We start from the raw sequence: 12,452 nt of genomic DNA on the forward strand, positions 1-12,452 counted from the left end.
GATGCATTGAACACGTGCCTGTGAATCAGACTCTCATGATAATAAAGTATAATGCAGCCAGCTTCCAAACAGCCAGAGCAGCACTACCCTACTGAACTTGCATAGTAAGTAGGTATGGTGGCGCTCTGGCTGTTTAGGAGCTTACTGCATAATAATCCAATATAGTTGATTTAAAAAGCAGCCAGCACACAGTGTTTCACAGATGGAACAGGTGGTTAAACCCTTAAAGATGTTGTCCGACCTTCGTACCCCCCACCAATCTCAAGTTCGCCCCTCGGCTTTGTTATGTATACAGCCATGGATACAGATACATTCTCAGCTCTTTCTGACAGCTCCATAGAGAATGAATTAGGTCAAGGGTCATGTGCCGTACCTGCGGCTGTATTCATAACAAACCAGCCAGGGGCCGAATGGAGGTCAGTCCCCCCCACGATCTCTTAAAGGGGTATTCCCCCCAAGAGCTAAAAAATTAAAATGCTCCCAAACCTAGCTGGTCTTACTCACCAAGTCCCCCTGAGAATTTTCAGCAGTCTTCCGTCTTTCTAGCTGCTTCCATTCCATAGTTACAAGTTTTTTTTTAAAAAGCCTGCTTATATCCAACATGGCGCCAGCCAGAAAACTACATCTCCCATCATGCAATGCTTATGCTTGATGGGTAAATGATGTAGCAGAGCTGAGTGAGCGGCATAGCAGAGTTGAGTGAGCGGCATAGCAGAGGTGAGTGAGCGGCATAGCAGAGGTGAGTGAGCGGCATAGCAGAGGTGAGTGAGCGGCATAGCAGAGGTGAGTGAGCGGCATAGCAGAGTTGAGTGTGCGGCATAGCAGAGTTGAGTGTGCGGCAATGCAGAGTTGAGTGTGCGGCTGACCAGAAGGGGGGTGTTGTTTTGCTGCTGCGGGTGACACCGCCGGCAAGTCCCGAGGGGTTGTCGGGGGGGGGGGGGGTTGTAGGGGCAGCACCGACCACAGGAGCGCACCCGGCGGGTGTGTGTGCCGCGGGTTAGCGCTCCTTTGCCATGACACTTCTCCCTGCACACACACACAGCCGACGCTGCCCGCTCCTGTGCTGTCATACCGGCTGTGTGTGTGGAGGGAGAAGAGTCATGGCGCAGCACAGGAGCGGGCATAGTTGGATGTGGGAGGGGGGAGCGGGCCGGGGCTTCATAGGAGCGGGCATCTTTGGATGTGTGTGTGTGGGGGGGGGGGGGGGGGCTGGGGAAACACATGAGCGGGCATGGTTGAATGTGGGAGGGGGAGCGGGCCGGGGCTTCATAGGAGGGGGCATGGTTGGATGTGGGGGGAAGATGTCACAGCACAGGGGCAAGCGCATGGTTGGATGTGTGTGTGTGTGGGGGGGGGGAGATGTCACAGCGAAGCTGAGGGAGACTGTAGCAATCATCCTTCTCTTCAGTGGGCTGGGTTCACCCGGCCCATTGAAGAGAAGGAGGACACGTGATGCCATCTCGGAGTGTCGGGGCCAGGAGCAGGGAGCGTGTCGGCTTGGACTGAGATATGATGATTCTATGCAATCCGTGGGGGTGGGGGCACCTAGATAACAGCAAAACTGTGCAGAATCCATAATAAATTGATATTGGAAAGATGTAAAGCTACGGGTGGGCAACGTATTAATGCAAAAATAATTTTGGGGGGAATACCCCTTTAATTATCCTGTGAATAGGGGACAAGTTAGTCTAATGTGAACAACCTCTTTAAGAGCAGTGACAAGATTTAGTGCTTGGGGGGTTGCCTGAAGTACTCAGCACAGGGACTCTATTACTAATGTACTGGCTTTGCAAAGTTCTATGTAAGCAGAAAAGAAACATCACCACGGGGGAAATTATACTCAGAAGAACAGTGTGCATACAGTAGTAGAAACAGTTTCCCACATTTTTTGCATTTTCTTTTTAAACTTTTATACATTTTTTACCTCAGGAGTCTCAGCAGGACACACCATGCCCCATAAAGTGTTATGCAACTGCCTGGGCTTGGCAAGTTTACCATCTCTACCAATAGGTGAGTTCAATCTCCGCAAATGAGAAAGCGTTGATGCAAAAGTCAGTCGATTCAACACCTGAATAGTGAAAGCAAATATTTGAAGTTAAAAGCTGAAAGACATAGAATTCCTAGAAAATTAGAAATCAATAACCAAATGGAAAAAATCGTAAATAATATATCTTATATCTATTTCAATTAGGAAAATCAATTTGTTTCCTTTATAAATATCACTTCAAATAAACAGCAGGTTAGAGTCTAACCTGCTGCTACATTCCCATAGGGAAGGACACAATGAAGAACATCCTCGCAGGAGGCACGTGATGAAAACAAACGGATGTGAACGGAAATACCTTCCGTTTAGATCCGTCCTCATTGACTACAATGTAAAAAACAAAACAAAAAAAAAAACAAAACAGAAGTGCACTTTCCGTTTGTGATCAGTTTTTTTTAAACGGAAAGGAAAATACTGCAAACACTATTTTTTTCTCCGTTCAAAAAAACGGATCTTGAGCACAATTAGAGCAAACGGAGCACACTAATATATCATGGCAATCTATGGGGATTTTAATGGATCCGCCAGTTTCCATTTTGCTTACTCCAAAACAAAGACGGAATGGTGCCGGAGGGTCAAACGCTGATGTGAACGTAGCCTAAGTGTAAAAATTTGTTGCATTTTCCATAAAGTTGTGAATTTAAATACCACAACCAAAGAAAGACAAATGGTGACATACCTGAGATACACCAGCTCGGGCTTGATGGGCTTTCTTTTGGTCACCCCAATTACCAGTGGCCAGAGAGTATTTTAGACCATCTGAAATTATACGCGTCTTAATCGCCAGCTCCAAGTTAAAGTCTTTCCCTCTATCGATGAATTTCTGTGCATATATCCTTACTTCTTTCAACAAGTTCTTAAACATTCTAAGAATATAAAAAGAGAAAAAAAAAAGTATTAAATTATGTAATAAATATCACTAATATAGTTTAGTTAAAAACTAGTAAATAGTTACCCCCTGAAGAGGAATGCAAGCAGCGGCCCTGCAAGATCCAGCCTTTTGTTTCCATAATGATCTCTGTCATCTAGCTCTCTCCTTCCAAGAGCTGCAAGAAGCAATCTATGAACCATATACCTAAAACACACAGAAAAAAAAAACCTGTTGTTACAGAAAAGACTACAAAAGAAAGACATCAGAAACTAGTAAATACAGGATTATAGGCTTGTATAGACCAAAAAAAAAATTCACACACAAAATCTGGTAAACAGTGTTTTCATGCATGAAGCCACATCACTTTTTGTGTACAAGGTTGGTTTTTCAGGTAATTTTTTTTTTTTTTAATGGTGAAATTTCTTTTACTGCATGTGGTGGTAATAAAGCTTAGTAATGTTGTAGGGGTATTGAAACGTTTTATATACTTCTTTCCCCAGTGGCTGGAAGAAGCTGCAGAAAACAGGAAGAGCCAAAGAAAAACAGAAGGGCACTCCAGAAAAAAAGCAGCATGGAGGATAAAACCTCCAAAGACAAGTTTGTAGTAGTGACAGTGACAGACCTTTGCTGGGAAGAAGTACTAGTTTCTAGGGAAGTAGTTTCTAGGGAAGATTGGAGGGAGTGTGTCGAAGGGAAAGGAACAGGAGGGAAAAAAAAAAAAAAAAAAAAAAAAAAAAAAAAAATCGGATGAGGAAGGGAAAAAGGCCTGCTGATACCTATCCAGTATCACCCCTTCAGTAACACTGCACAATAGCAGGGTTACCAGGAGTCCAGACTGCACCAGCAACAAATACAAACAAGAACAAATTATAACATTACATATACCAATAACACATAACATCACTCAAAACTTACCCCAGGAAATAAGCTTTTTTGGTCTCACAGAAATCACTGACACCAACATGAGGAAGCATTTCTTTCTGAAGAACTTCCTTGGCGTATTTAATTCTCTTTTCTTTGGTGACACCAGGTTTGGCTCCTCTAGAACCAATGAAGTTCAGTGCTACATTCTGTTCTTGGATAACAAAGGCTTCATCAAGAGAAGGCTTAACCTGTATTAAAAAAATAAAAATAAAAATAAAAAAAGGATGACAAACTTCTGTAAGTAATTTTACTGATCCTTATGTAAAGCCTTTGCCTTATATTGCTGAATGGTCGTCTTCCATCATGGGAAAAGTTTACATGAGTGGAAATTTACCACACACGACCCATTACATTTGCCATAGTTTTAATACACAAGAGGAAATAAATCTGCGCCCTTAGAATACAGAAATTGTATTGCATCCTTCTTACTTCCATTAATTTATTAAAGGAGTACTCTGGGGGGGGAGTTTTAACAACTGGTGTTAGAAAGTTATTTGTTAATTACTTCGTTACTTTCCTACCAGCCTATACCACCATACAGGCAGTAAGCTAAACCAGTTTGTACATAAGCAGAAGCATGCATGGCTTAACAAATCAAAAAATAAGCAGAAATGAAACCAAGCCCAACAAACAATCAGGGCCCAGGGACTAATCTCCTTGGACGCAAATAAGCCAAAACAGGCTGATATGGTTCCCTGAACCGCTGTATACAGCTTCTGAGCAGCCCGCGGCACGTTCCGGCCGCAGCTGAAGCTGTATAACCGGAAAAAATCATGACAGACGGCGGGGAGGTAGTCATCTGGGAGGCTCCCCGCCTGTCTGGTCATCGCGCCCCGAGGGGATGGTCATCGCACCCCGGGGAGCTGCCCAGATGACTACTTCGCCGCCTCAGCCCGTCACACATCCGGGGGATTAGAGTGCTTTTTTTTCGGTTATATAGCTCCTGCTGCAGCACCAGCCTATACACACTGTGTCCGTTTCTTTTTTCCGAAGTACTCGTAAATTTGTTCAATAGATTGACCCCATTAAAAAGAGGAGTCTATTCGAATTTATCATAATACTTATAATCACTTCTTGTGAGATGACAGAAATGCAGACTGTACATCCAACATTCAGAGTGATGACAAACTTTTGGACCACATAGAACTGATGTAGCTTTCAGTTAATGCAAGCATAATGTAAAAAACAAATAAAACAGCACGGCATGATCTGGTCCTGACAGTAAAAAGAGTGCAAGCTGCCAGGTGACTGCCCAAAACACAATTTATAAAACTAAAATGATCCAATTTACCATTTCCATCATTTCAGGATCCTCAAAATCATAGATGATATGTTCCAGAATGTCTCTATCAGACACAAACCCCAAAGCTCGAAACACAATGATGATGGGCACCTCTTGCTTGATGTAAGGCAATGTTGCAACTATACGTTGGCCAATGGCACTCTTCTTTGCACCCTGCATAAAATAAAGCCACAAAAAAGGTTATTTCCATTAGTAAAGTAGTAATAGACCAAGTGTAAAACTAGTACTACACTACAACCAGCACATTGGATTGATCACTGAAAACACCAGTCACTTCTAGGTAAAATATATCAATAGAAAATAAGTACCTGTCATTACAAATAAACTGACATGTTATCAGATGTGTCAAAATTTATTGATCGCAGCAAGGTCTTGCTGCCTATACCCCCTGTAATTAGGACATATAGCTGGGATAGTGCATAGCAGCCCTTCCATCCAATCTCTGGCCACTTGCTAATTCCGGCAATGTTTCCTCATAGAATTACATTGTCGCAATCAGCTGATCAGGAAATACAGCCAGAGAATGGGTCGCATACCTGCTGCGCTTTTCCCCAGCTATATCTCCTGATTCCAGTGGGTGTAAGCAGTCAGACCCACTGCGATCAATAACTTTTAAGGTGTGTTTTTTTTAATGACACATACTCCTTCAGCAAGTGGCAAAATTAACCACACAGAAAACGGTCACTTCTTTTAACACCATCCAGGCCAGGACCTCATGGAGAAAGGCAATTATTGGGTGGAGTCTTCTCTCCCTCCCACTAGGTTACTGTAACTCCTGCGGAACTGTAGCATCTTTGTATAGCCATTATATATTACTCGCTTATTCTTAAAGCTTACATGCTGATAAGTTTATCTGAAATGGAGATTTGAAAGGAGCCAACAGTGGGTGGGGGTCCAGGTTCGTTCCTAGATCTACAATGTATTGGTCATTTATCATAACCATCTTATTTTAGCTAGTAGATAGCTGGGCAAAATAAAGAGTATTTTCCTTACCTGGCCTCCTCTTGCTAACATGCTGACCCATATGGAACTTGTTGGTCTTGAGGAGTTTTCCAGACAGGACCTACATTCTGCAGTGTATGCATACTTTGAATCTTTCTTGGCAAACACATATACTGTGTTAGTTGCCATTTTTTCTTGCGCAATTAAGACCTAAATCACGTAATAAAAAAAATAAATATATAGGATATAGAAAAAAATAAGATATAATCAGAAAGCAGTTACAGAAAAAGTTTTTCATGAACCCAAAAAACACTAATAGTAGCAAATAATTTATATTTAAGAACCTTACTACTGTTAATGCAACCAACCGCCTTCCCAATGCTACGGAAGATAAAACTGGTAAGCAAGAAACAAATGTATCCAAAAGTACAGCATAACCATGAACAAAATGCCACATAATACACATAATGCGAGTGCCCAATAGTGACCTCAGCAGTGGCATATGAAAACTTACCTTCTCAGATCCATTGATAATAAAGTAACCTCCGGGATCCAGCGGGCATTCATTAAACTCACAAAGATCACGATCAGTAAGACCGTTCAAAAGACAGTACGTGGATCGCAACATTATTGGGATCTTTCCAATGAATGTTTTCTGATGTTGAGTTTGAATCTGTTCTTCCCCTTCCTTTACAACAGTTTTTGTAATATCAACATAAAGTGGGGCCGAATACCTGAAAGTAATAAGAAAAACATGAAGGGCAGTGAATAAAATGTCTAGGACTAAACTGAACTGATATTCAAGACCTTACATTGTAATTATAGATCACTACCATAGGAAAGCTAAGAATATGGAACAAACAGAAAATGAGTACACATGAAAAACAGCTGAAATATACAGTGAAGTCACATTATTATAACCACCAGCTAATATGCAGAGTTGGGAGGTTGTCACAGTTATCTGCTAATTCGTAACGGTGACATTTGTCACTCACAATACATTTATCACAGCAGCACACACTTCAGTCCTGGCCTAAAAGCCAATATTAAAGGGGTAGTGCGGTGCTAAGAAATTATTCACAGAATAACACACATTACAAAGTTATACAACTTTGTAATGTATGTTATGTCTGTGAATCGCCCCCTTCCCTGTGTCCCCCCACCCCCGCACGTGTACCCAGAAGTGTTGGTGCGGCCCCGTCATCAGCTGCTCAGCCGCGATTGGTTGAGCACAGTTATGCTCAGCCAATCGCGGCTGAGCATCGGATGATGCTGCAGAGGGCGGCCAGCATTCGGGAGAGGCGGAGCTGTTCGCCGGCCGCCCGAAGAAGACGTCACTGACTCAAGATCGGAGATGGAGGTCGGCACGTGACAGGTAATGTATAGCGCACAACACTTCCGGGTACACGGGTGGGGGTGGTGGGACACGGGGAAGAGGGCCATTCACAGACATAACATACATTACAAAGTTGTATAACTTTGTAATGTGTGTTATTCTGTGAATAATTCTTTACCGCCGCACTACCCCTTTAATCTGTTTTTGTATCAGTAATAAAACTCCCCAATGACAGATCAGTGGTCTGGCTGCTGTATATATAGATATACTATACATATTTATTACACAGTTTATATATACACAGTCTCTCTATATACTTTTCTAGTAAGTAACCAGAAAGATTCTTACGTTAGGTTTCTAAGTCTTGCTTCATTTGGCCTCATTGGTGAAGGGGCACCATCTCTTTCCCAGTGTGTAGGTTTAGACAAGTAGATCTGTTCAAATTTTAGTAGGAATCTTGGCTGTAAAAGTTACAAAAATCAAGATGTGAATGAACTAGATCACAAACAGGACAGATAAGAAACAGTTATAGAAATGCTGCAGCAAAATAGTACATGGACATTGGGGGGGGGGGGGATTTATCTAAGGTTTGTAAAGTAAAACTGTCTCAGTTGCTCTTAGCAACCAACTAGATTCCACTTTGAATTCTTCACAGATTCCTTGGAGAATGAAAGGTGGAATCTGATTGGTTCCTAGGGACAACTGAGCCAATTCTATTTTACACCAGTGTGATAAATGTCTCCATAGGTATCCCTGTCATTAGAGAGAGAAAAAACAAAACAAAAAAAACACTAAGACCTGGACCGATCAAAACTTTTGACAAGCCTCTGTGACATGTCAAAAGTTTTGTAAAAATGACAGGGACACTTTAGGGTGCCTTCACACATACCGATTCGCTGCGTATTTATCGCACGAAACTCGCACAAAAGTAGCTGCGTTTTTTGTGGTGTTAAACTCTCCTGTGAAAATCAAAACTCGCTTGTAAAAATCACACCAAACACGAGAATACACATAATTGACTTTATTTATAGCAATCAGTTTCACTGTTGATTTATGTGCGATAAACTTGCAGCGATAAATACGCAGCGATACGGTACGTGTGAAGGCACCCTTAAGCAGACTTTAACCTGTGTGATCAGGTTTATATAAGTGAAACCTACCGGTTCTTCTACTTCTCCTGTAGTGTGCTGAGCTTCAGCCTGTAGATCTATCGGTGGGGCATCCTCCACAATTCTCTGCACAGACATTTGGATAAACTCATCAAATGAATCGAGCTGTTGACGTACCAAACCCTTCTCATCAAAGTAAGAACTAAAAAAAAACAAAACATGAAGGAGAAATATTGAATAAGTTCCCAAAACAAAAATTGCAGGTGGCAGAGTTACAAGGAGGAGGGGGAAAAAAAAAACTATAGTCATTCCTCCTATCATTCCCAAAGCAACAGAGCAAGTGCCCCAATAGCGTCCTGTATACTCTGCAGCAGTCATCACCTGCAAGAGAACACAAGTAACGACTCCAGTGACCGTCTGCAGCATCCAGACCAGCCAGGAGTGACAGGAGACCTGAGTATAGTTTATTATTTCCCATCCTAATTCCCACTACAAGGCAATTTTTTTCCCCACAAAATCATTTTAGAACATCAAGTAAAAATGCAACCAATTTTCATGATGCAATCCTGGGGAGGAATTAATGCTTTATCAGTATAGAGCAAAAATTGACTTTTTTTTTTTTATATTTTATAAATTTTTTACCATTTTTAAAGGGGTATTCCACTTAGAATTAACTTTTAATATGCTGCTGCCCTGGAACAGAACATAACAGCCTATTCTTACTTCTCTGTGCACCTCCAGTGTCCTCTTTGGGTCCTTGGCTGAATGATCCTGTCTCCACTTCCGAGACTAGTCTGGCAGTGACAGCCCACTTAGCCAATCACTGACTGGGACAGTGCCATGCCAGTGATTGGCTGAACGGGCTGTCACCACCAGATGCAAAGGCGGGATCATTCAGATGACGCAGAAGGACACCAAGGGAGTGCAGAAAAGAATAACCTGTTTGTTATGTTCTGCGCCAGGACCTGGAAGGCGACATGTCAGGCCATATCAGCCAGGCATCGGGCCATCCCAGGTCTTATCTATGACCAGGAAGCGCCCGGGACCAAAGCTGCGTGTTACCAGCATCAGCGCTGGAGTGGGGAGGTGAGAGCATGTTACTTCTCTGACCCTCCCCAGCATTCTGCCAAAAATCACCCCAACCCACAATTCTCCTTTAAAGTGACTGTACCATCAGGCCTGGGCTGAAGCACTGGAGGCGGGCCGACCCACCCCCAGTGGGAGGAAGACCCACTTCTCTATGACGCAGCTCCATTAGAATCAATGGAGTATCATAGAGGGGCTGGGGTTTCTTCCCACTGGGGGTGGGTCGGCCCACCTCCAGTGCTTCAGCCCAGGCCTGATGGTACATTCTTTTTAATTCTCAGAAGGATACCCCTTTAAGATCTTTACTTGTGGTCTGTGACTGGAAACATCTTTATCTAAAAAAAAAAAACAAAAAAAAAAAAACACTAAAAGCAGTAGGGGATGTTATTCACCTTACAGCCCCCTGACATGTCTGTCTCTATTCAGAGGAGCTAGCAGAGATTTAGGCAAGAACACAGAACAATGTGCATGATTTTGTGGGACATACTAAAAAGCATGAACAAAAAGAATGAAGAAAAAGAATGAAAATTATTTCCTATAGGGAGACATCTAAAATATGGTTTTAATTGGTTTAATTAGTTAGAAAGACCAGGAATGAACAGTATTTTTCTGTAGTGCTCAGTGTACTGAGTGTATGTACTGTAGAAACCGATGTGTAATACCCTACCTGTGCAAGGTACAACTGGAATGAATAGGATAAGTAGTGAAATTAAGGTTATTCCATCAAAAAAAGAGGTGTAGTTCTTTCCCTGTGCAAGATAGACCAGGAATGAACGGCATTTTTCTGTAATGCTCGGTAGACTGAGTGTATATACCATAGAAACCGATGTGTAATACCTTACCTGTGCAAGGTACACCTAGAATGAATAGGATAAATAGTGAAATTAAAGCGTAACTGTCATTTTTTTTATTATTGCAGAAATCTGTAGTATAAGCGATTTTAAGAAACTCTGTAATAGGTTTCATCAGCCAAAAAAGCCTCTTTCTGTACTCTAGAAGCAATCTCCCAGCCTCCCCCCCTGACTTCTTATCTGTGCATTATCAGGCAAACACGTCTTCATTACAGAGAAGCCAGTGAAGACGGGTTCTGCTCTCTCCATTGTAAGCCTATGAAGGGGGGAGGGGCTGAGGGAGATGAGGGAGCAGGAAGAGGTGACATAAGGGTCAGCTGTTTGTAGACTCTCTGGGCACCTAAGACGCTAAATTCAGGTGTCAGAAAGGTCAGTGCTCATCTATGAACTTACTGAGAGAAGATTGCAGGGTGTTGTGCTTTGCAGAAATCCTCCGTGCTCAGTCACTCCTAACAGCCCCTCCCCTCTCCATAGCCACATAATGGAGACAGAAATCCTGCTTCATTTGATGTGAGGGGGGAGGCTGGGAGATTGCTTTTTCAGTACAGAAGGAAACTCTTTTAGTACATAAAACCGATTACAGAGTTTCTTAAAATCGCTTGAACTGTTGATATTTAATGTTTTCAGAAAAATGATCCTGAAATGACAGTTACGCTTTAAGGCTTATTCCATCATAGGAAGAGGTGTAGTTCTTTCCCCGTGCAAGATAGATCAGGAATGAACGGCATTTTTCTGTAGTGCTCAGTGTACTGAGTGTATATACTGTAGAAACCGATGTGTTTTACCCTACCTGTGCAAGGTACACCTGGAATGAATAGGATAAATAGTGAAATTAAGGCATATTCCATCAAAAAAAAGAGGTGTAGTTCTTTCCTCGTGCAAAATAGACCAGGAATGAACGGTATTTTACTGTAGTGCTCGGTAGACTGAGTGTATATACCATAGAAACCGATGTGAAATACCTTACCTGTGCAAGGTACACCTGGAATGAATAGGATAAGTAGTGAAATTAAGGCATATTCCATCAAAAAAAGAGGTGTAGTTCTTTCCCCGTGCAAGATAGACCAGGAATGAACAGCATTTTTCTGTAGTGCTCAGTGGACTGAGTATATAGACCATAAATATTGATGTGTTTTACCCTACCTGTGCAAGGTACACCTAGAATGAATAGGATAAGTAGTGAAATTGAGGCATATTCCATAAAAAAAAAGAGGTGTAGTTCTTTCTCCGTGCAAGATAGACCAGGAATGAACAGCATATATCCGGAGTGCACAGAGCAAGGAGCGTTTGTACAATAGAAACCGATTGGTAATACCTTATCCGTCCAAGGTACACCTGGAATGAGTAGGATACATAGTCGATGCAAGGGCAGAGAGATCCATCCTTCTGGACAAATAAGAACCCTGCTCCAGCTAAAGAGGAAGACTTTCAAAAGAAGCCCTTTTGCAGGTTATCCTTGATGTACGCAGACATGGCTTCAGTTTCCGGATCAGAGGGTGGATGCACTCTACCACGAGTGGGCGTAGCACTGAGTAGATTTATGGGGCAATCTTATGGCCGATGAGGTGCTAACATGTCAGCCTTTTTTCGGTGAACACATCAGCAAAGTCCTGTTACTGGTCTGGGAGACCAGGCAATGGCTTGGAAGAGTCAGAAGGTGGTGGAGGTACCCGGTTGAGAGAGGTCTGCAGACATCGTCTGAAGCAATCTGGCCCCCAACGCAAGACCTCCCTGGTCTTCCAGTCAAGGCTAGGGGCGTGCAGCTGTAGCTAAGGGAGACCCAACAGGGTGGCAGAAAAGGAACGGGACAGAATGTAGAAGGTGATCTTCTCTGTACTGGGACTTGCCAGAAGTTTGTCGAGCAGGACCACAGGGAGTAGCCACTTCTGGACCAAGGATGCTGCAACGAAGTTGTGTGCTGAGCCAGAATCCAGGAAGGCGGTGGACTGGAATCGCTGTCCAGAAGAAGCAGAGATCGTAATCGCC

At 42.7% G+C, this 12,452-nt stretch overlaps 1 protein-coding gene across 1 annotated transcript in view; it reads right to left on the reverse strand.

The window, feature by feature from the left end:
* Positions 1 to 12,452, reverse strand: part of POLR2B (RNA polymerase II subunit B) — a 30,012-nt gene that overhangs the window by 14,623 nt on the left and 2,937 nt on the right. The window contains exons 3-11 of the mRNA XM_069978012.1: positions 8,581 to 8,731; positions 7,769 to 7,881; positions 6,599 to 6,818; positions 6,136 to 6,294; positions 5,131 to 5,295; positions 3,831 to 4,027; positions 3,000 to 3,119; positions 2,724 to 2,910; positions 1,925 to 2,068 (exon numbers count right to left, since the gene is read on the reverse strand). Coding sequence (XP_069834113.1) covers positions 1,925 to 2,068; positions 2,724 to 2,910; positions 3,000 to 3,119; positions 3,831 to 4,027; positions 5,131 to 5,295; positions 6,136 to 6,294; positions 6,599 to 6,818; positions 7,769 to 7,881; positions 8,581 to 8,731 — 1,456 coding nt within the window. The remainder of the gene's footprint in view (positions 1 to 1,924; positions 2,069 to 2,723; positions 2,911 to 2,999; positions 3,120 to 3,830; positions 4,028 to 5,130; positions 5,296 to 6,135; positions 6,295 to 6,598; positions 6,819 to 7,768; positions 7,882 to 8,580; positions 8,732 to 12,452) is intronic.

Source organism: Dendropsophus ebraccatus, chromosome 7, assembly GCF_027789765.1.
Source record: "Dendropsophus ebraccatus isolate aDenEbr1 chromosome 7, aDenEbr1.pat, whole genome shotgun sequence".
Classification (NCBI taxonomy): Eukaryota; Metazoa; Chordata; class Amphibia; order Anura; family Hylidae; genus Dendropsophus; species Dendropsophus ebraccatus.